This window comes from Ovis aries, chromosome 8 (assembly GCF_016772045.2).
Source record: "Ovis aries strain OAR_USU_Benz2616 breed Rambouillet chromosome 8, ARS-UI_Ramb_v3.0, whole genome shotgun sequence".
NCBI classification, from domain to species: Eukaryota; Metazoa; Chordata; class Mammalia; order Artiodactyla; family Bovidae; genus Ovis; species Ovis aries.
The window spans coordinates 57,112,376-57,136,398 of NC_056061.1; the positions used below are offsets into that span (position 1 = coordinate 57,112,376).

Consider the following 24,023-nt stretch of genomic DNA (forward strand, 5'->3'; position numbering starts at 1 on the left):
AGAGTTCATGAATTCCATAACACAATAACAATAGTTGTATCCAAAAAGTGGTAGAATAATTGTAACATATAATTTTGAGTGTGAGCATTGAACTCAGGAATCATTGCTTTTGGATATTTAGCCAAAGCCAGAATTATGAAAGGTCTACAATATAGAATTCCATTTCTGTTAATGTTTTGTTAGTGAAGAGAATAGATTTCAAGTCTTTCTGAGGCTGAAGCCCCTGATTTTTCTCCACAGCTCACTGCCTGTTCATTGTAAACACTCAGGGCTAGACAAATTTCTTACATGGTATACTTGAGTGTCACAGATAGCCAGTGACAAGGAGCAAATGGAAATAAAGTTGGCCAAAACTGTTTAAACTCTAGAACTCAAAAGAAGGTAGATTCCCAAGTTGAAAGACCCAGATAATTTATGTAACACCTTTAAAAAAACTTGTACATTTAAAATAATAATAATAAAAAATTAAATTTAAAAAAGAATGTATCCATATTTTAAAAAATTGTGCATTTTTATATGGGTTAACAATGTACTGGAAACACTGATTATAAAGGGAAATAATATTTAAAAAGAAAAAGGGAAACTTAGAACTATTTCTGACGTACTTTCTTAGCATTCTCAAATTTAGAGAATTGTAAGTAGTATAGAAAAGAGTCTTTTTGAAAAAATCAAAATACCTGTCTAAATTTTTGTTTTCCACTTTCAGATTTGACCTGCCACCAGTTATTTTGTTTTCCATGGATGGATTTAGAGCTGAATATTTACAGACATGGAGTACTCTAATACCTAACATCAATAAACTGAGTAAGCCTCCTACTATCAGATGTGTATGGATGACAGATTAACTAGTTAGTTAATCTCTAAATAGTTCAGCTTTCTTTTTGACCTTTAATGTTAGTGATTTGTCTCAGCCCAGCTCCTCTCAAGAGTTTTGATGACTTTACTATTGATACTATTTTATACTTGTTGGCTCCTCCTTCTTTTTTTGCAGCATGCTCATCTTTTTGTTTATTTTGTGATTGAATATAACTTCTGCTCTGTGAAAATCTGTTCCTAGATAATGTCTCAAAAATGGTGCTTATCATATCTAGGTTCTAGGTTTTAGCAAGGTGGATATGACAAGTAAGAACAGGAACCTGAAGGAACCTGAGGAGACCAGACAGAACAGCATATACCAAGGCTCCCATAGGTGAAGGGGCTTCCCTTGTGGCTCAGTAGTAAAGAATTTGCCTGCCAATGCAAGAGATGCGAGTTTGAACCCTGGTTTGGGAAGATCCCCTGGAGAAGGCAATGGCATTCCACTCCAGTATTCTTGCTTGGGAAATCCCATTGGCAGAGGAACCTGGTAGACTACAGTCATGGGGTCACAAAGAGCTGGACACAACTTAGCAACTAAACAACAACAACCACAGGTGAAAAGTCCAGTATCTCTGTCCAGCTCTGCGATCAAGATGCCTGGAACCTGGCTCCACCTCTGCAAGTTTGCTTCCCCTGTTGGTGCCCCAGTCTCTACATCTGTAAAATGTTCACTTCCCACCTAATAAAAATACCACGAGACTATATACATAGTGGACCTTGTATGGGTTTAAGTTATTACTATAATTGTCATTTTTATTGTCATCTTTATCATGACGTTGTATTTTTGTGCTAGGGCATAATTTTATAAAGTTAGTAATAGAGAGGAGTGGAGTAATAACCTATATTTGGGAAAAAAATCTGAAAGGGAATAGATACACGTGCAACTGAATCACTTTACTGTACACTTGAAACTAACATAATGTTGTAAATAAACTATACTCCATTATGAAATAAAAATTTAAAAAAATGAGGAATAGAATAGCCAAGGCCATAAAGCTGAGAAATATCAGAGGGTTGGCTCCAGGGCCCACGCTGTTCAGTGCTCTGCAGTTCCTCTCTTACTTCCTCCTTTTGTTAGGCCCTCTTTTACAGCCATGGTCCTCAAATTTTATGACAGTTTTATTTTCCTCCAAATTATTTTTTTTTAAAGCTGTTTGACTCTAAGCTGATCACCTTTCCTGGACCTTAGATTCATCATTTGTAAAATGAGAGGATTCCGTTCAGTTGCTCAGTTATGTCTGACTCTTTTCGACCCCAGGGACTGCAGCATGCCAGGCCTCCCTGTCCATCACCAACTCCCGGAGCAGTATGAAAATTTTACAGTATGAAAATAAGAGGATTAGACCTAATTATTTCTACTGCTAATTCCAGCCCTAACATTCCTTGACTGTAGAAAGGTAAATTACTTCCCCCTGCAACACAAAGGGCTTTGACTCTTCAGCCTCCCCCTCACTCTTTGAGGCAGATCTTAAGCTAACAGATTAAGAGGTTGGTCTCTGACAGAACTGGCTCCAAATTCAGGATTTGTCAACTGCTGCTGAGTCACTGTGTCCTGGAAAGTAATTCACAACACTCAGTTTCTATTTCCTTATCTGCATTTCCTCTAGTAGTCTAGATAGCAAAACCTGGGTCCCAAAGGGAATTTATCTAGCCAGGCTGAACCGAACCCCTTTAGAAGTGGAATTATTTGATTTTTTCATCCCACAGAAACTTGCAAAGGACACCAGTGAAATATTGGGCCATTGCGAGTCTTCCCTTTTGAAGATTTATACTATTTTCTAATGGTTTAATAGTCTCTTTAATGTGTGAAGATATCACCAAGGCAAAATGGGCTCTTCATTTCTAGGAGGCCCAATTAAGAGTAGATGTGGTAAAAGAGTTAGGATTAGGACGTCCAGAGAATGGTAGGCTTGAGATGACGTATGTGACAGAAGGCATCACTTTAAGGAAGTCTAGGACTTCATCTCCAGTGTCCCATCAAACTGCCTGGAGACTGAGCATATTCTAATACCACAGTGCCATGAGATATACCAGTGACTACCAAGGGGTCATGGACTCTAGTGAGAACATTCTCTTGTCTCATTGTGGATGAGAACAGACAAAAGAAGGTCCAGGATCAGCAAACTGTCAAGTGAGATAGAAGTAATTTGTCTTGAACTGGACGTCAGATTACTTGGAAAGTTAGATGTGAAACTGGGGTTATGAGAAGACTAGTAGTAAGCATCCTTGTATCCCAGGGAAAAATCGCACTTGACTTTGGTGTATGATCCTGATAATGTGCTGTTGAATTTGTCTTACTAGTATTTTGTTGAATTTTTTTGATCTAAATTCATGAAGGTATTGGCCTGTAATTTTCTTTTTCTTTAGTATCGTTATCTGGCTTTGGTATCAGTGTAATGTTAATCTCATAAAATGAATCTTAGCATATTCTCTCCTCTTTGTTTTGTTTTTTTTTTTTTTGCAAAGTTTGAGAACTGGCATTAACCCTTCTTTAAAGGGCATCCCTGATAGCTCAGCTGGTAAAGAATCTGCCTGTGATGCAGGAGACCCCGGTTTGATTCCTGTGCCAGGAAGACCCCCCAAAGAAAGGATAGGCTACCCACTCTAGTATTCTTGGGCTTCCCTGGTGGCTCAGTTGGTAAAGAATCCACCTGCAATGTGGAAGACCTGAATTCAATTCTTGAGTTGGGAAGATCCCCTGGAAAGGCTACCCTCTCCAGTATTTTGGCCTGGAGAATTCCATGGATTGTATAGCCCACGAGGTGGCAAATAGTCAGATATGACTGAGCAAATTTCACTCTCACTTTTCACTTTCCTTCTTTAAATATTGGCATTAATCCATCTTTAAAGGGCTTTCCTGACAGCTCAGTTGGTAAAGAATCTGCCTGAAATACAGGAGGCCCCAGTTCAATTCCTGGGTCAAGAAGATCCTCTTCAGAAAGGATAGGCTTCTTTAAATATTAGGTAAAATTAACCTGGGAAGCCATCTTGGGCTTTTCTGTTAGGAAGTTTTCCATTACTTGTTATTGGTCGGTTCAGATTTTCTATTTCTTCATAATTCAGACTAGAGAAGCATTAGAAGTGTTAGTCACTCAGTCATGTCCAACTCTTTGTGGCCCTATCAACTGTGCAGCCCACCAGGCTCCTGGGTCCATGGAATTTTCCAGGCAAATACTGGAATGGGTTACTGTTTCCTTCTCCAGGGAATCTTCCTGATCTAGGGATTGAACCCAGGGCTTCTGTATCGTGGGGAGACTCTTTACATTTGTTCATAATAGTCTCTTATAATCCTTTTTATTTCTGTAGTGTTGGCTTCTGACTTTACTGATTTGAGTCTTCTCTTTTTCCTAATGTAGCTAAAGTTTTGTCAATTTTATCTTTTCAAAAAACCTACTTTAATTTTGCTGATTTTTAAAATTGCTTTTCTCTTCTCTGTTTCACTTATTTCTGCTATAATCTTTATTGTTTTTTTCTTTTTTGCTGACTTTGGAGTTTGCTTGTTCTTTTTCTAGTTCCTTAAGGTATAAAGTTAGGTTGTTTGCTTGAAATTTCTTCTTTATTTAATGTAGATGTTTACTGCTATGAACTCCTTTCCTTGAAGTGTTTTTGCTGCATCTGTACATTCTTCAGCTATTTTATCTGCTCATCCATTCAGTCTTCTATTCCTTCTTACAGTTTATAGTTACTATGGGTATATATTTATTCCATATATGTTTTCAAATGTTTGGTTTATTTTCTTTTTAATAAGATGTTTTTTAAGGAACAAAATATGCAAATAATAAACTTAAAAAATGATATTGAAAGTTACAACAGATTCTTTCCTGATCTTCCTACTTTTTCTCTACAGGAGCAACTATTCTTTATTATTTTTATTCTATTTATTCTGCATCCTTCCAAAATTATTCTGTTCAGTCATAATTTAAGTGATTAAGATCAGGAAGAAATGATGGTAGGTCTTGCTTATGATGAACTGTTCTCTAATAGCTCTTGTTCAAAGGCAGGTGGTTAAAAATGGTAGCTTGAATCTGTAGATAGTCCACAGATATGTCCTGTTTAAGACTAGGAAAGTGTCATGTTTTCACATCACTGGTAACTTAGTTTGCTTTTTATTTTATGCTCTGTGCCTTTAGACACATTTAAGAATTTGAACACATTATACATGCTTCAGGGAAGTAAAAGCAGAAATCTTATATCTCTCTTTATTGTATGATTGTCTTCTCCACTTAAATTCTTCTAATTATGTCAGTAGATTAGATCTCATTTTATATTTCTTATCATATGATTTCGTAACAATATTAAATATATCTTTGTCTATTTGAGGACAAGGTTTATTTGTTGGTGGTACTGACTAAAAAAAAAACAAACAAAAAATGGTTATTTTAATCTTTGATTATACATTATGACCTAGAGCAAGCTTTAGGTTCAAGTACATCAGAACCACTTCAGGCACTTGCTAGAAATGTAGTTTTTTTTTTTTTTAAGCTCCTTTCCCTCCACCTTTCAACCCTCACTATCCCCACCAGATTCCTATTTAGTAGACTTGATATTGGATCCAAGAAGATTCTGAAGGAGGAAATTCCTGGATCATATTGGAAATACTGGTTTCCTGGCTGGGAAGGAGACCAACTCCAAGCCTATTTGAGAAAAACTTTATTATTTGCAGATACAAAGTTTGTTGCTTTCTGGACAACAATCATTTGCACCTTTTGGTTTAACCTAAATAGAATCTCGAGTGGTGAAGTTCTCTTGTAGAATTAGAGGTGATAGGATTTTGGTACAGAAAATGTCTCATACTTCACCCTTGCAGAAGAAATAGGAATGTACCTTAGTGGTTCTGACCTTCTTCAGCAAGGTTATTGCACAGATGAAAACAACAAAATAACTGAAAGCAAAATTAATGCCCTGCTTTGTGGAAAACAGAGCACAGGAAACTTCGCCGATCAAATGGAAACTGTACTGAAAACAATAAGGCGGAAAGTTAATTTTGTAAACGTTGCTACGTGGCGTGGGCTTGTGCATTCACACAAGTCCAATTCCTTTTCGGTTTTCTAGATAGTTGTGTTGGCTTTTGTTATATTGGGAAGCAAAGATTATATAGAAAATTTTACTTTAATGAGCCAGGTCAGAAAGAGTGGAACAGCAAAAGCAAATACAACTGGCACTGTGTTGAAAGTTTTAGGGTCTTTTTAGCTCAGGTGTCAGCAGTCTGGGCCTTTGGGCCAAATCTGGCCCACTCTGCTTATCCCTATGGTCTGCTAATGCTAAGAACTGTTTTCGTTCTTAAATGGTTGGGGAAAAAAAGAACACCTTGTGCCACGCAAAAGAAATTACATGAAATTTCTTTGTCTTGATGTCTACAAATAAAGTTTTGTTATAATAGAGCCATGCCATTTGCTCAAAGCCTATTTATTTATTATCTGGCTCTTCACAGAAAAATTTTCCTGATACTTGACTTAGCACTCTCCTCTCCTGAAAACTGTCACTCCTTGAAACAGAGGAATTTTAAGCATCAGAATTTTAACCTCTTTCTATCTGCAATTCACCCCCCAGTTAGTTTTCTATTTCTCTGGGAAACTTTCATGTTCATAATTTTAGTTATTCAAACAACTTCTGAGGAAGAAACAACGTCTTAATTTCTCACTGTCCTTTGTTGCAGAAACATGTGGAGTTCATTCACAATACCTGAGACCTGCCTTTCCAACCAAAACCTTCCCAAATCATTATACCATTGTCACGGTAAGTGCTTGGTCCAGTGGCAAGACTGACAGAGCCCCGATGGGCAACTGACCACACCAGACGTGCTGAGGCAGGAGCTGGCCAAGCCACAGATTCAGGATCATGTGTGGTAGCGATCACAGCTTAATTCAGGCTGGGAAGGAATGTCTGAGTATGAGGCCAGTCCAGGGCTATGAGATGTTATCTATGAATGAGTGTCCCAGTGTTCAGCTTATTTATCTCTGTGACAGGCCAAGATAGCCTCTAGGAAATGGGAAATACCTTCTACTCTGATCTTTTGATTAGCCCCCATTTATCTGAAGGTCTGTGGGAATGGTAGGCTATGTATGCAGACAGCCACTTTGATGTGCAGAATCTCTTTTTTATCTAGTTTTAAAAATTATATTTAATTTGGTGAAGTCTCTTATTTCATAGTTGAATTCAAACTGGCTATATCTCTTTAAATAAAGCAAATAGAGCAATGAATTCTCTTCAGTGTATGAGAAGATGTACATGAAATGATCAAAATGAACTCAAAGGAAGATTGAGTTTTTTAATATTTATAGATTCAGGGCACATCTTAAGGAGTCCTCTGCCTCAACCTTTCTTGCCAAAGAATATTATATTTTTACTACTTTGCATTTAGTTTTTTATTACTGTGTGTTAGTTGCTCAATCGTGTCTGACTCTTTGCAACCCCATGGACTGTAGACCCCCTGGCTCCTCTGTCCATGGGATTTCCCAAGCAAGAATACTGGAGTGGGTTGCCATTCCCTTCTCCAGAGGATCTTCTTGGCCCAGGGATCAAACCCAGGTCTCATGACTGAGCAACTTAGCGCACGCACCCGCACGCACACACACACACACGTGTAAGTCTACATACATAATATATAATACATATATGTGTTGTGCTCATACATATATGTATGTTGTTGTTTAGTCGCCAAGTCATGTCCAACTCTTGCTACACCATGGACTGCAGCCTGCCAGGCTCCTCTATCTGTGGAATTTTCCAGGCAAGAATACTAGAGTGGGTTGCCATTTCCTACTCCAGGGGATCTTCCTCACTCAGGATTGAACCCACATCTCTTATATCTTTTGCATTGGCAGGTGGAATTTTTTTTCCGCTAGCACCTCCATATGTCTATATAAATAAGGGATTATGTATAAGTGCTATTACTATTCTATATATGTGCATGTATCCATATTCATATATATATAGTAATATTCTGAAATAATGACCCTAAAAGTCTATCTAAATGTAGTTATAATTGCCTATGGTTTCATAGACATTCAGTGAAAATGTGTGGAATGATTAAATGAGTCTTTGTGACTGGAATGAATGAATGAGTGGATTGATGGATGAATGATAGGGAGAAGCACAGAGACTTGACAAGCTTCCTTCTAGAGTGCTGATAACACATTTTAACCCATTGGCCAACATCTGATACTTAATAGCTTCTATGTAACAAATATCTTGCTCTTATGGCCGATAAACCAATTCCTAATCATTATTGTAATATAGAATCTATAATTAGAAGTTATTTAAGAGTTACATTAAAACCATCAACACAAATCATCTTCCTAACATCATTCATTTGCAGCTATGGACCATGGTGGAACTGGTATATATGTAATAATAATACATGTATTTGGTATTTGGGTTCAGATCTAGGGGTTTTATATTGAAAGGTATATGACTTCTTTTCAAATAAAAATTATAGGTCTTATACTATTTCAATTTAAATGCATGTTTTGTTAATGTATTACTTTATCTTAAATCTTTTTTTTCTGAAATTATCATTTTAGGGGTTATATCCAGAATCACATGGCATCATTGACAATAATATGTATGATGTAAACCTCAACAAGAATTTTTCACTTTCTTCGAAGGAGAAAGATAATGCAGCTTGGTGGCAGGGGCAACCAGTACGTGTCATTCTCCATTTCCCCACATGACAATGGATCACTGTTCTCTCTCCACTCTGAGTTTTACGTTGTCTTTTTAATTTCTCAGAGCTAAGAGTGGGAAGGTGCTTAAGCACTATTTATAATTATGATTTGAATCTTTTCAATGTATATAATTGTTCACCTAATTTGCCTTGAGACTTTGATGTTGAATTATAAATATATCAACCTGGAAGTTACTCAGAAAGATTATCTGTTAACTTCTAACTCATTCTATTTTATAAATTTTTAAAAGGGAGAGAAGAACTGTACAATTTTACTAATTTGAAAAATGATCTTTCTTATTGCTTTCCTATGTTTTTCGATTTTTGAAATGGATACCTAGGTAATAACTTTTTAAAACTGCTGCAAGGACAAATTCAAAATAATTTCAACACCTTTTAATAATTAAATAATTTTGCAATGGTTTAATATTGTTCAGTTTCTCATAATTAGCGCCATTTCTACTCAAACTGATTATTTTCTTGACCTCCACTTATTTAAAATTTTCTCTTCTTATAGATCTGGCTGACAGCAATGTATCAAGGTTTAAAAGCTGGTACTTACTTTTGGCCAGGATCAGATGTGGCTATAAATGACACCTTTCCTTCCAAATATAAGAGATACAACGGGTAGGAAAACACCTGCAAATGTAATCCTATCTAGGCAGGAATGATTTGAATTTTTTGTTTGTTTGTTTGGTCTTAATCATAATGGTAATTTTATTTTTCCAGTTATTTGGGCCAAAAATCTTGAAGTCAATGTTGATTCCTCCCTCTTACATCTCTTATCCAGTTTGTCAGTAAATGCTTATGCCTCTAATTCAAGATATATGCAGTCTGAGAATTTTTGATTACTTCCAGCACCAACACTGGTTTGAGCTGTCATCCTCTTTGCCTGTGTTACCTCAGTTGCCTTTTAACACATCTCCCTCTTTCTATGTCTGTTTCTTGTAATCTATTCTCAATTCATCAGCCAGAATAATTATTAAAAAAAAAAACAAGTCTGAATACGACACTGTTTTGCACCCCTCACTTTCAAGGCTCTCAGTTTTATACAGAATAAAGCCAACAAGCCCTGGTTGGTAGCGGCCCTGCTATCCCCTTGCCTCTTAGACTCCTTTCCTAACATTTCTCTGGGTTCTCTCACCCTTCTCAAGCCATACTGACATTTTTGGTGGCCCCAGTACACCAGGACACCAAGCTTGCTTCCACTGCAGGGCCTCTGCAAAGGCTATTCCTCTGCCCGATATAATCTGACTCCATTTATCTGCATAGCCCTCTCCTTCACCTCCTTCTGGCTGTTGCTCAAAAATTACCTTCTCAATATTGTCTTAGCCTGATCACAGTAAGATATCAAATTCAAATTCTCCCACTTGAGTTTCTCCAGTGCCCCTTATTCTGGTTCCCATCTTCCTTTTTTTCCCCCATAGCATTTATCACCTTTTAATACACTATGTAATTTATTTATGGGCATCACTGACTCAAAGGACATGAGTCTGAGCAAACCTAGGGAGACAGTGAAGGACAGGGAAGCCTGGTGTGCTTCCCTGTGTTCATGGGGTCGCAAAGCCTGGTGTTCATGGGGTCACAAAGAGTCTGGCACAACTTAGCAACTGAAGGACAACAAAAGGCCTATTTATTGTTTGTCTTCCTTGACTCTAATATGACCTCTAGGAAGGAAGGCATCTTTGGTTTTCTCACTGATAAATTCCATTTAAAAGGAACAAAATTATGGCTGACAATAGATAGTACACATAACTGCACAAATGAATGAAGTGAACAAAAATAAGCAAATTGAATGGATGAATAGTAACTAATGTAAAACAGTTTTATTTTAATTGGAGTAACAGTGAAGGAGAGATGAATGAGAAGGAAAGACAGCAATACACAATTTATATCAAGGCACAAGTATCTTTGTATAGGTGTTGAAAACAGGAATCTCTTCGAGTAATTAAATCCCTTTCAGTGTTCTTATAGTATATGAACACCAAAGAAACATCCGAAAATATCAATCTGTCTCCTTGAGTAGGGATATAACGAAGTTCTCCTTGAGTTGGTGAATTTTTTAAAGTTATTTTTACTTTTCATTTCAGAAGTGTCACATATGAAGAGAGGATATTTACATTGTTACAGTGGCTGGACCTACCCAAAGCTGAAAGGTAATACTTAGTGTCAGGGAAGTGCTGGCTCAGCGGGTTATCTGTGGGAATAAAGTGAAAGTATTTCTTTACTTTAAATGACTATTTTGGGGAAAAAAAAAACAAAACAAAACTTGGCATTTCCTTTTTATGGGCATTTTTCAAGAATGGTTCCTAATACTAGGCATTTAAAGAAAGAACTTGTGTGGCAGAACAAAGGGTCAGTAAAAAGTCATAAACCAGGAAACACAAAGGGCTGAAGCACATCAAGAGAGGCCTTAACCGCAAGAACAAGACAGATTGTTCAGAACTGAGTCAAACCAGTGCTTATATCCTGGAAGGTCTTGTTTACTTCCTGCTGGACCACTGTTCTTGCCAAGGCCAAGTGGAACCACTGGGCCTGGATGAAGAGAAGGAGGTGAAAGTGAAAGTCACTCCATTGTGTCCAACTCTTTGTGACCCCATGGACTATACAGTCCATGGAATTCTCCAGGCCAGACTACTGGAGTGGGTAGCCATTGCCTTCTCCAGGAAGACAAGGAAAGACTAGAGGAAAAGAGGAGGAAGCTGCCACAAAGTTCCAGATCCACAAGTCTGCCAGATCCAACATGTACCTTTATTCCAAATGAATAACGTCTCTCTCTGTTTCGATTTTACCCCTAGACCGGATTTTTACACCGTATACGTGGAACAACCTGATTCTGCAGGACACAATTATGGGCCAGTCAGTGCCGGAGTAAGTTTTTCTTTTTTAAACAAAAGTAAATCATCTGACCTTCACCCACAGCATGAAATGCTATTCTTTAATTTCCACTGAATACAAGTGTATGTGATGTATATAAGAAGACATAAATAGTTAAAAATATAAAAAATAATCTGCTTAATCAGCCATAAAATAGTTAAAAGTCTGAAAAGAATATCTCTTATTAACCATATCTTGATTAATTTGATAACATTTATTGAGTACTTAGATGCTGTGTTGTTACTTCATGTAAGAAGAACATCAAGGCTAGATCCTGTGTGTCAATATGTTAATATACCCCATTTCAAGCCATGTCACCTGAAAGTCCATTGTGAACTATCCAGCTGTCTATCAAAGCACAGTTCCCTAAGAATTCATTATAATTAGATGATATATTACTGATCAGGCAGAGTTATTCTCTGTCTAAACCCCCATTACAATTCAAGTAGACTCTTCAATACTTGTCTCTTCATTATCTCAACCATTTTGTATTTACTACAGAAATATAGTCCTTAGGTATGATTTTTTAAACAAGCTGATTCTCTTCTAAAACCCACTCGAGCCTGCATTGTCTTAGACACAATGTAAAGGTGCAAAGGTCCCGTGAGTATGGTGTCTCCCCGCCCCGCGCTCCCCCACTCCCCCCCACCGCCATGGAGAATCACATCATGGTTGTCCTCAGTTGGAATGCAAGTGTGTTTATTCTGCTAGTGTGACTTAGCTGCTGGTTAGAAATAACCTTCTTTTTCCTTCTCATTAAGTCAAAATGATTTCTAATACAAGCCGCACTCAAGTCTGACTACTTTGAACCCGTTGATTTTTTTAGTTGCTCAGCTGTGTCTGACTCTTTTGCGACCCCATGGACTGTAGCTCTCCAGGCTCCTCTGTCCATGGGATTTCCCAGGCAAGAAGAGTAGAGTGGGTTGCCACTTCTTATTCGAGGGTCTCTTCCTGACCCAGGGGTTGAATCCACATTTGTTGCATCTCCTACCTCACCTGATAGATTCTTTACCGCTGAGCCACCAGGAAAGCCCATGGAACCCATTAGTCCTCTTTTATATTTCTACACCACCCTTGACTCACAGAATTCAAAACCTAATCAAGTTATTCTAAGAGTGAATGGCTTCACTTCAGTTCAGTTCAGTCCCTCAGTCAAGTCTGACTCTTTGTGACCCCATGGACTGCAGCACACCAGGCTTCCCTGTCCATCATGAACTCCAGGAGTTTACTCAAGCTCATGTCCATTGAGTCAACGATGCCATCCAACCATCTCATCCTCTGGTGTCCCCTTCTCTTCCCGCCTTCAATCTTTCTCAGCATCAGGGTCTTTTCAAATGACTCAGTTCTTCACATCAGGTAGCCAAAGTATTGGAGTTTCAGTTTTGACATCAGTCCTTCCAAAGAATATTCAGAACTGATTTCCCTTAGGATGGATTGGTTGGATCTCCTTGAAGTCCAAGGGACTTTCAAGAGTCTTCTCCAATACCACAGCTCAAAAGCATTGATTCTTCAGCATTCAGCTTTCCTGATAGTCCAACTCTCACATCCATACATGACTACTGGAAAAAGCATAGCTTAAATTAGACAGACCTTTGTTGGCAAAGTAATGTCTCTGCTTTTGAATATGTTATCTAGGTTGGTCATAACTTTTCTTCCAAGGAGTAAGCGTCTTTTAAATTCATGGGTGCAGTACCATCAGCAGTGATCTTGGAGCCCAAAAAAATAAAGTCTGACACTGTTTCCGTTGTTTCCCCATCTATTTGCCATGAAGTGATGGGACCGGATGCCATGATCTTAGTTTTCTGAATGTTGAGTTTTAAGACAACTTTTTCACTCTCCTCTTTCACTTTCCTCAAAAGGCTTTCTAGTTCTTCCTCGCTTTCTGCCATAAGGGTGGTGTCATCTGCATATCTGAGGTTATTGATATTTCTTCTGAAATCTTGATTCCAGCTTGTGCTTCATCCAGCCAAGCATTTTTCATGATGTACTCTGCATGGAAGTTAAATAAGCAGGGTGACAATGTACAGCCTTGATGTACTCCTTTTCCTATTTGGAACCAGTCTGTTGTTCCATGTCCAGTTCTAACTGTTGCTTCCTGACCTGCATATAGGTTTCTCAAGAGGCAGGTCAGGTGGTCTGTATTCCCATCTCTTGAAGAGTTTTCCACAGTTTATTGTGATCCACACAGTCAAAGGCTTTAGCGTAGTCAATAAAGCAGAAGAAAATGTTTTTCTGGAACTCTCTTGCTTTTTCAATGATCCAACATATGTTGGCAATTTGATCTCTGGTTCCTCTGCCTTTTCTAAATCCAGCTTGAACATCAGGATGTTCACAGTTCATGTACTGTTGAAGTACATTAGTTTATTAGCGTGTAAGATGAGTTCAATTGTGCGCTAGTTTGAGGATTCTTTGGCATTGCCTTTCTTTGGGATTGAAATGAAAACTGATCTTTTCTAGTCCTGTGGCCACTGCTGAGTTTTCCACATTTGCTGACATATTGAGTGTAGCACTTTCACAGGATCGTCTTTTAGGATTTGAAATAGCTCAACTGGAATTCCATCACTTCCACTAGCTTTGTTTGTAGTGATGCTTCCTAAGGCCCATTTGACTTCACATTCCAGGATGTCTCGCTCTAGGTGAGTGATCACACCATCATGATTATCTGGGTCATGAAGATCTTTTTTTGTATAGTTCTTCTGTGTATTCTTACCACCTCTTCTTAATATCTTCTGCTTCTGTTAGGTCCATACCATTTCTGTCCTTTATTGTGCCCATCTTTGTAGGAAATGTTCCCTTGGAGTCTCTAATTTTCTTAAAGCGATGTCTAGTCTTTCCCATTCTATTGTTTTCCTTTATTTCTTTGCACTGATCACTGAGGAAGGCTTTCTTATCTCTCCATGCTATTCTTTGGAACTCTACATTCAAATGGGCATATCTTTCCTTTTCTCTTTTGCCTTTCACTTCTCTTCTTTTCACAGCTATTTGTAAGGCCTCCTCAGACAACCATTTTGCCTTTTTGCATTTCTTTTCCTTGGGGATGGTCTTGATCCCTGCCTCCTGTACAGTGTTACAAACATCTGTCCATATTTCTTCAGGCTCTCTACCAGATCTAATCCCTGGAATCTATTTCTCATTTCCACTATATAATCATAAGGGATTTGATTTAGGTCATACCTGAATGGTCTATTGGTTTTCCCTACTTTCTTCAATTTCAGTCTGAATTTGGCAATAAGGAGTTCATGATCTGGGCCACAGTCAGCTCCTGGTCTTGTTTTCATTGACTGTATAGAGCTTCTCCATCTTTGGCTGCAGAGAATATAATCAATCTGATTTTGGTGTTGACCATCTGGTGATGTCCATGTGTAGTCTTCTCTTGTTGTTGTTGGAAAAGGGTGTTTGCTATGATCAGTGTGTTCTCTTGGCAAAACTCTATTAGCCTTTGCCCTGCTTCATTCAGTATTCCAAGGCCAAATTTGCCTGTTACTCCAGGTATTCTTGACTTCCTACTTTTGCATTCCAGTCCCCTATAATGAAAAGGACATCTCTTTTGGTTGTTAGTTCTAGAAGGTCTTGTAAGTCCTCATAGAACCATTCAAATTCAGCTTCTTCAGCGTTACTGGTCAGGGCATAGGCTTGGATTATGGTGATATTGAATGGTTTGCCTTGGAAACTAACAGAGATCATTCTGTCATTTTTGAGATTGCATCCAAGTACTGCATTTTGGACTCTCTTGTTGACTATGATGGCTACTTTATTTCTTCTAAGGGATTCTTGCCCACAGTAGTAGATATAATGGTCATCTGAGTTAAATTCACCCATTCCAGTCCATTTTAGTTCACTGATTCCTAAAATATTGATGTTACTCTTGTCATCTCCTATTTGACCACTTCCAATTTGCCTTGATTCATGGACCTAACATTCCAGGTGTCTATGAAATATTGCTCTTTACAGCATCAGACTTTACTTCCATCAACAGTCACATCCACAACTGGGTGTTGTTTTTGCTTTGGCTCTGTCTCTTCATTCTTTCTGGAGTTATTTCTCCACTGATCTCCAGTACCATATTGGGCACCTACCGACCTGGGGAGTTCATCTTTCAGTGTCCTATCTTTTTGCCTTTTCATACTGTTCATGGGGTTCACAAGACAAGAATTCTGAAGTGGTTTGCCATTCCTTTCTCCAGTGGACCACGTTTTGTCAGAACACTCCATCATAACCCATTTGTCTTGGGTGACCCTACACGGCATGACTCCTAGTTTCACTGAGTTAGACAAAGCTGTGGTCCATGTGATCAGATGGGTTAGTTTTCTGTGATTGTGGTTTTCAGTCTGTCTGCCTTCTGATGGAGAAGGAAAGAGGCTTATGGAAGCTTCCTGATGGGAGAGACTGATTGAAGGGGAAATTTGTTGTTGTTCTGATGTGCAGGGCCATACTCAGTAAATCTTTAATCAAATTTTCTGTTGATGGATGGGGCTGTTTCCCCTCCCTCTTATTTACCTGGGGCCAAACTACGGTGGAGGTAATGAAGATAATGGTGACCTCCTTCAAAAGGTCCCATGCAGGCACTGCTACACTCAGTGCCCCCAACCCTGCATCGGGCCACCACTGACCCACACCTCTGCTGGAGTCTCCTGGACACTCACGGGCAAGTCTGGGTCAGTCTCTTGTGGGGTCACTGCTCCTTTCTCCTGGGTCCTGGTGAGCACAAGGTTCTGTTTGTGCTCTCTAAGAGGCTTAGTAACTATCTAAAACATATTCACCATTTCTTCTTTTCCATTTTAATTGTTATCCATGTTTGATTTTATTTGAGAGGGAATACACTAATCTGAGGCTTCCAAGGTGGCTCAGTGGTAAAGAACCCACCTGACAACGCAAGAGGCCTGGGTTCTATCCCTGAGTCAGGAAGATCCCCTGGAGTAGGGAATGGCAACCCATTCCAGTATTCTTCCCTGGAAAATTCCATGGACTGAGAAGCCTGGTGGGCTACAGTCCATGGGGTCACAAAGAGTCAGAATGACTTAGCGACTAAACAACAGCTCTAATCTGCATTTGTCTGATCCCTATGGCTGACATTAGGCACCATATCTTTTTCTTTCTTACAGTGCTCTAGTTCAGTATCCAGATAAATTTTGAGTATAATTTGGACAAGTGCTTCAAAGGAACAGATCAGGATTTCCTGAGAGATCTTGAGGGGTTAACGTAGCCTGGGTTAAGGCTGGTTAGAAAGTTCTCCAAATAACAAAAGGGAAAAAAAGTTTACAAATGGCCTGATTAAGAGCTGAGCACGTTAGAAGAACACATAAAATGAGCAATGGATGGACAGACAAATGGATAGGTGGCTAGACACATAGACAATATGATGATGGTAAAAATAATAATAGCAGCTACCTCCTACCGTGTACTGCTTTATGCCAGGTGCCGTGTGGATTGCTGAAGGAGAACCATCTCTCACTAATGTCTGAGCACTATGAACTAGGGGAGGGGGCTAAGGGAAAACCTATAACAGGAGGCAGGCACCAAATCTTGCAAGTTCTTCTAGGCCATAAAATGTGCAATGAAAATATTGAGGAATTTTAATCAGGGAAGGATCTGATCAGATCTATGTGAATTTAAATACCACTTTTACTGTGTAAGAGGAATGGGTTAGAGGAAGCAAGGGAAAGTAGGGAGAGATGAGTTAGACTTTGCAACATTTCAGGAAAGAGATGGTAGTGACTTGGACTATGATAGTGACAGCCATTGTGGATAGAAGATGTGTTTGAGATTAAGAGATAGACTTAATATGACTTTGTGTGAGACAGGTGATGGGGTAGGAGAGTTTCGGATTTCTAGCATAAGCAGGCAGGTTCATTCCAGTAAGGCCGCTGAAGGGGATCTTCTTAGAAGACATTATTTTGTAATTAGGATGCCTGTGATGTCTAAATGGAGATGTCCAGAAGGCAACTGAATGTGGATTTAGAGCTCAAAGGAGATGAAGATCAGACTGCTTGGCAGCATATAGACAGTCATAGAAGTGGAGATGTCCTAAAGAAAGAAAGAGTGAAGCAGGAGAACAGAAGGATTAAGACTAAGCCTCACGTGAAATTGAAGAAGAGGCAAAACAGATGAAGAAACATTACTTTGTTCTAGATCTTTAAGTTAAACCTCAAGTTTCCTGGTCTCTATAACTGGAAATTCCAATAGCACCATCCATGAATATTTACTGAGAGAATTAGATTTCATTAGATAGTGCGCTAATAGTAATTGGCTTGTAAAATTCAAAAATAAAAAGCAATCAGTTTCCCAATCCATTGCTATTATACATTCTATTTACTGAAAAAAAAATGAAGTCATGTTAGTTACAAATTTATTCACTTAAATCTTAAGTCAATTCAATGTACTATATTGATAAAGTATAGAAAAATCTAAAATCATGAAAGAATACAAACAAAATAAAAATGAACTCCAATTCACTATTCAGAGACAACCACTGTTAACAGTACCTTGATGTATTTTATCTTGGTTTTCTGTTTGTGTGTTTTTACTATGAAATGCTAAACATGTTTGAAAACAAAATTGCATTATGCAATATGTATGAGTGTGTATACAGTTTGATTTTAACATTTTCTATGTACCATTGTATTGTGATTGTTTTCCTATGGTATTTTTAAAATATATATGTATATATTTTAGTGGCTATTGAGCATGCCCACTGAAGGATGTGGCATAATTTTTTCCTTGTATTTAAATTGTAAATAAATAATGTGATGACTGGCCTTGCATGTAAATCTCCGTTTGCACTCTGTTTACTTCAGATAAACACCCAGGCACAGTATTATTAGGTTACAGCTTACACCCCTCTCTAACTCCTTGGCTACACATTGTCATACAGTCTTCTAGAACGTGTGTAGCCATTTGGGCTCCTACGGAAGTGTCTACGGACTCTTCTACCCAGCATTGGACACTATCAGGAAAGTATTTGCAGTTGAATAATGTTTGTTGATGTTGAACACTTTTTCTCAGATATTTATTGACCAGTCTTCTGTCTTATGGAAAATGCTTTAATATTTTTTTGTCTATAGGAATATAAGGAATTGGTCTTTTGTACATGTAGCATGGGTGCTGGGCTCTGATATCCTATTCAAAATCCAACAATTTTGGAGAAGGAAATGTATTTAATTCTTACTCTGTTAGATAATAACTTGAGTAACTAAGCCTTAACTTATGAAGATGATCTTAACTCCAATTTTTTGTCCTTAGGTAATTCAAGCCTTACAGTTGGTAGATAATACTTTTGGATTGTTAATGGAAGGCCTAAAGCAGAGAAACTTAGTCAATTGTGTCAATATAATCCTTTTGGCTGACCATGGTATGCTTTTTTAAAATCATTTTTTATCATTGATTCTATCTTATCCCTTCGGGGAGCACACAAATATAATAAGGAATTTTAGAGTCTGTATTTCTAGACCTAAAAGCTATTGAATACATTAAGAATGATAGGCTGTGATGACTAGAGGACCAAAATTTGTACTTTAAGTTTAATTATTCTAACAGTCATTCTGAAAAATTTATCCATACATTTCATTTTCTGTAAAAATGGAATGAGAACTATCCAGGGATAGAGTTGGGCTGTTATTCAATCACAAAAAGTGCCCTTTTTTCCAGTAAATGATTCTTTCATTTAGATTGCCTTCAATCGACTGTGTTGACTAACTTTACGATGTTCTGCGTATTTTTCTAAATCATGTGAATAGACTTCTCTAAAGTCCTAGCACTCCACATTTCTCTACTTGAGGTTAGCTCTCCATTTCAGTTAACTTGAATGTTTAAGGAAGTGAGATGCTGCCACGCCCTCTGCAACCTCATTTTTAAAGTACTCATTCATTCAGCAGATATTTTTAAAGTGCTAACTCAATGCCGAGCAGTTTCCTCGATGTGGTGTGTGAGGAAGTACATAAAGGAGAGGTGGACCTTTTCTAGATGGGGTGGCCTAGAGGGACAAGAAGATGAAAAGGAGCGTGTCTGTAGAACTTCTGTATATATCTTAGGACATCAAGATGATGTGAAACAGTAATTAAAGAGTTTCTAATTGTTCTAAAGTTAAGGGAAATGTTTTAATACATATCTTGTTACAAGAAATTATAAAACATAAAAATAATGAAGTAAATAAAAATAATACAAATAAAAGTTTGGACTGAGTCTGAAAAATCTTCAAATAAAAAAAAAGAGTTAACTACCAAATCTTTTTAGGAACATATGCTGCTCATATAAATTTAAATAAGACCCTTATGAAAAATAAATATTCTTTAAACTTTGTTCTCCTACTTATTTTATTGTTTTATAAAAATGCATGCTATCTTTGGGATTTGAAAGTATTTCATCTTGCCTTATGTACAAATCAAATTTTACAGATTAGCTCTCTATAGAGAACATTCTTTTTCAAAATTAACTGATCTACATTGAACAGATGATCTGTTTATAATTCTTATCCATTCTTTCTTATAAACCTGATTCTTCTCTTCTACTAACAAGACTTTCAAAGCCTGCCATTTAGAATGAAGTAATTGGGTAAACTGTAAAGCTTCTCAAAAACTTGGTTTGATATATGTAACATAAAATATCTGCTGTTTGACCTGATCAGAGACAACCAATTGTTACCATCTTATACATTCAGTGGACATTTTTTTTTTTTAAATTCAGGAATGGATCAGACCTATTGCGACAAACTGGAATATATGACTGATTATTTTTCCAGTATAAACTTCTACATGTTTGAAGGACCTGCCCCCCGCATCAGGACTCGTAACATACCTGATGATTTTTTTACCTGTGAGTATGAAGATGCCCAATTAGAAAAATAATGGTAAAACTAAAAGCAAATAATATAGGCCCCTAATTCTGAGAATTCAGGCATTAGCAGGCCCCCTCTTCTGACTTCTTGGGAAGACCACACAGAAGTAAATAAGTTTAAGTACACTCTGTTGATAAAGTCTATGGTAATATCTAACATTGTTAGGTTAAAATATATTCCACTCCATTCTTAAATACTAAAATAATTCTTTGCTTAAAATACTTTTTATTTAATTGTACCAGATCATAGTCATTAATAAGCTATGTCAATTCACCTGAATTATTTAAATTTTATAGTTGTGAAGTTTCAATTATAATATGACTTGTTTTTCTTTTCCAACAGTTAATTCTGAAGAAATTGTTAGGAACCTCAGTGTAAGTATACTGTCTCCTAATACATATATCTAGATTAATATAGTGTCTTTAATCTGGGTTTCAAGAAAATTGTATTCTGTATTATCCAGTCCAAACCATTTATAATTTATTTCTTAAACCTCAGTCACAATTTTTTTTATATTCCTGTCAGTTGCTTTTATTTTAGCTGTTTTTATTTTGAAATTGACACCACTATAGGAAATTTGTTTTGGTACCAGTTTCACTGACTTCTAAATTGAGTGGGCTAATGTTTCATTCAAAGGATCTAGGCTAGTGAGTTTTGGGCAACATCATTTTTCACATTTTTGTATGATTTAATATCAGAAATAGCAAATCATGGATTTTATAGATCTTTTTATACAGTTAAGAGCAGTCATTTCTTTAAGTGTAATTGAAACTGCTTTTAATCGGCTCTTGCATCTCAGGTTGTAAAAGCAGGGCAAATCTAGATAGCTCAAAGCAATTGGGATTTTTCAAGGTGAAGTTCACCACTTCTGGAGAGTGTGTAGTGGTTTTAATAATTCTGTGTTTAAAGTATATTTGCAAATATATATCTATTTACATGGATTCATAGGTTAACCATTGCTTAGGGTGGGGCTAGATTTATTTACATATAGGTAATATGCAATTATAGTAAAAGCAGAATAAAATGTGAGTGACTGAAGATAAAGAAACACTAGGGAAAGAATAGTTACTATAACCTGGGACACACTGCAAATTTGAAGTAGGAATGAGTGCTTAAGCAGAAAGGCCTTCATGTTAATCACTCCTTTTTTCTCTTGCGCCTAATATCCTGATCTTGAATAAGCATGAGGGGTCATTTTACCCCTGCTAGCGAGGGTTTACATGTAGTGTACCCATGCTGATGGAGGGGCAGTGTAGTGAATTTTTAATATACAGACTCTAAATCCACACGTTGTTTTCCCTTAAGTCTGTTGGTGAGTTGAGGAAGGGCAAATGCCTAATAATCCCAGAGGTGCAAAGGGATTTGATAACACAGGCTTTGGAAATCCATTACATTTGTGCAGAGTTTGCTCATTTTATAGATGTCAGGAAGCAATAATTTACCTCTTTTTCAGTGCCGAAAACCTGATCAGCATTTCAAGCCCTATTTGAGTCCTGATTTGCCAAAACGCCTACATTTTGCCAAACATGTCAGAATTGACAAAGTCAATCTTTTGGTGGATCGACAGTGGCTAGCTGTGAGGTTTGTGTGTCTAATGTTTCTTGTAATACTTTTAACAATCATCTTTCATAATAAATTTCCTTGACCTTATCCTGTTATTATGATCACATGAATCTTCCTGAGCATGACAATTTCTTGATCTTTTATATGTTATCTAGCACTTCTGTATATGAAATGACTGTTACTAAGTTGCCAGCCTTAGCATTCACAATGTAGATAAGAATGAGGAAGAAGGCTGACTATTTATCAATTGTTACAGAGATTATTGGTACCAGCACGTTCTCAGTCTCCACTCTGGTCTCCGTTAGGTGGCAGACAGGATATAAAAATGATTTTAGTTGTCTCACAGGCTGGTAATGAGTAACTGATTAGATGGCTCTATAAGATCTTTGTCATCTTTGTGGTTTCTCTGAAAGAGCATGCTTATGTCTGTAAGGCCAAGCTAACCAATTAGTTATAACTTTTTTTTTCTAGTTACAATTGTGATTCACATTGATCATTGAGCATCTGCAAAATATGTCTGTTTTCAGAAAATATAATCCATAATTCCATCCCCAAATAACAAATTAATTCATTGATTCGGCAAAATTTTATCTGTGCTTTCTCCGTGTGTACCAAACCTTGTTCTAGGTTTTTGGGATACAGAAATAATTCCTGCCCTCCTCATCAAGTGGAGAAGTCTGATAATAAGCCAGTACACAAATAAATACACCCTATCTGGTAGTTTACATTCCCTTTTACATTCCCTATCTCACAGTCCCTATTTCTTGTATTTTATTACAGTATTTTTTTTCATATGTGTAAGTGGATATAAGTGAAATCAGGTTCATATTATGTTTTCTGGCCTATCTTATTTGTATGTTACATAATACAGAGGAAAATAAAGGCACAGTAGCTGAAAGATATGTTTAATAAAGGAAGAGGCGATGAAGGAAGAGAAGAAGCTGGGCTCTAATATAAATGTGTACAGAATGAGGAACTGAAGATGCACTAGAGTATTTTCTGAGGTAACAGGAAAGCCAAGCAGAGCACCACTCGGCCAGAGAGAGTGCAGTTTAACATAGTGCCACTAGATGGCACTAGCCTTTCTTCTTGAAGTCTGAGCCCCTTCGGCTCAGTGGGCTGTCCTGTGCCTTAGGACAGCATTCTCTAAGAAAAAGATTAAAATATATGAACATGATTAAGCTTTACTTCTGTTAGATTATAAGTTTTTAGCCGTGTGGGTTTGTAATATATAAATGTGAGTTCTCCAGATATTTACTGTTAAGGATATGAGATCAAATGGTATAAGGATATGAATTAGGAGGCTAATAGTACAACATGAGAAAGTGCCCATGGGTTTGACAGCATGGACTATGGGCTCTGGAAGGAGAGTCCAGCCACAGTAATACCTCTGGGTTTCAGTCTTTATTCAGTTCAGTTCAGTTCAGTCTCTCAGTCGTGTCCGACTCTTTGCGACCCCATGAATCGCAGCACGCCAGGCCTCCCCATCCATCACTATCTCCCGGAGTTCACTCAGACTCACGTCCATCCAGTCAGTGATGCCATCCAGCCATCTCATCCTCTGTTGTCCCCTTCTCCTCCTGCCCCCAATCCCTCCCAGCATCAGAGTTTTTTCCAATGAGTCAACTCTTCTCATGAGGTGGCCAAAGTACTGGAGTTTCAGTGTTAGCATCATTCCTTCCAAAGAAATTCCAGGGCTGATCTCCTTTAGAATGGACTGGTTGGATCTCCTTGCAGTCCAAGGGACTCTCAAGAGTCTTCTCCAACACCACAGTTCAAAAGCATCAATTCTTCGGCGCTCAGCCTTCTTCACAGTCCAAGTCTCACATCCATACATGACCACAGGAAAAACCATAGCCTTGACTAGATGGACCTTAGTCGGCAAAGTAATGTCTCTGCTTTTGATAATGCTATCTAGGTTGGTCATAACTTTTCTTGCAAAAACACTGGAGTGGGTTGTCATTTCCTTCTTGAGCAGTGAGATGTAAACAGGGCAGCAGCCCCAAAGTTCAGGTTGTGAGAACTTGGGCATATTAATATTTCAAGGCTTCATTTTCTCAGCTGCAACATATCATGAACCTGGTTTTACTATTCTCTTGCTATGTGAACACAAAGTAAACTAACTTACATCAGAGGAATTGTTGACCACAGCCCCAACCAGAGCAACAGGAAAGTCTCACCTGATTAGATCTTGGGGTTATTCTATCTCCAGCTCTTAACACATGAAGC

General features: G+C 37.8%; 1 protein-coding gene across 1 annotated transcript in view; it reads left to right on the forward strand.

The window, feature by feature from the left end:
* Positions 1–24,023, forward strand: part of ENPP3 (ectonucleotide pyrophosphatase/phosphodiesterase 3) — an 89,760-nt gene that overhangs the window by 37,286 nt on the left and 28,451 nt on the right. Inside the window, exons 6-15 of the mRNA XM_004011325.6 lie at positions 707–804; positions 6,515–6,594; positions 8,382–8,501; positions 9,042–9,151; positions 10,615–10,680; positions 11,323–11,395; positions 18,641–18,749; positions 20,081–20,209; positions 20,574–20,605; positions 21,685–21,812. Of these exons, the coding sequence (XP_004011374.4) occupies positions 707–804; positions 6,515–6,594; positions 8,382–8,501; positions 9,042–9,151; positions 10,615–10,680; positions 11,323–11,395; positions 18,641–18,749; positions 20,081–20,209; positions 20,574–20,605; positions 21,685–21,812 (945 nt within the window). The remainder of the gene's footprint in view (positions 1–706; positions 805–6,514; positions 6,595–8,381; positions 8,502–9,041; positions 9,152–10,614; positions 10,681–11,322; positions 11,396–18,640; positions 18,750–20,080; positions 20,210–20,573; positions 20,606–21,684; positions 21,813–24,023) is intronic.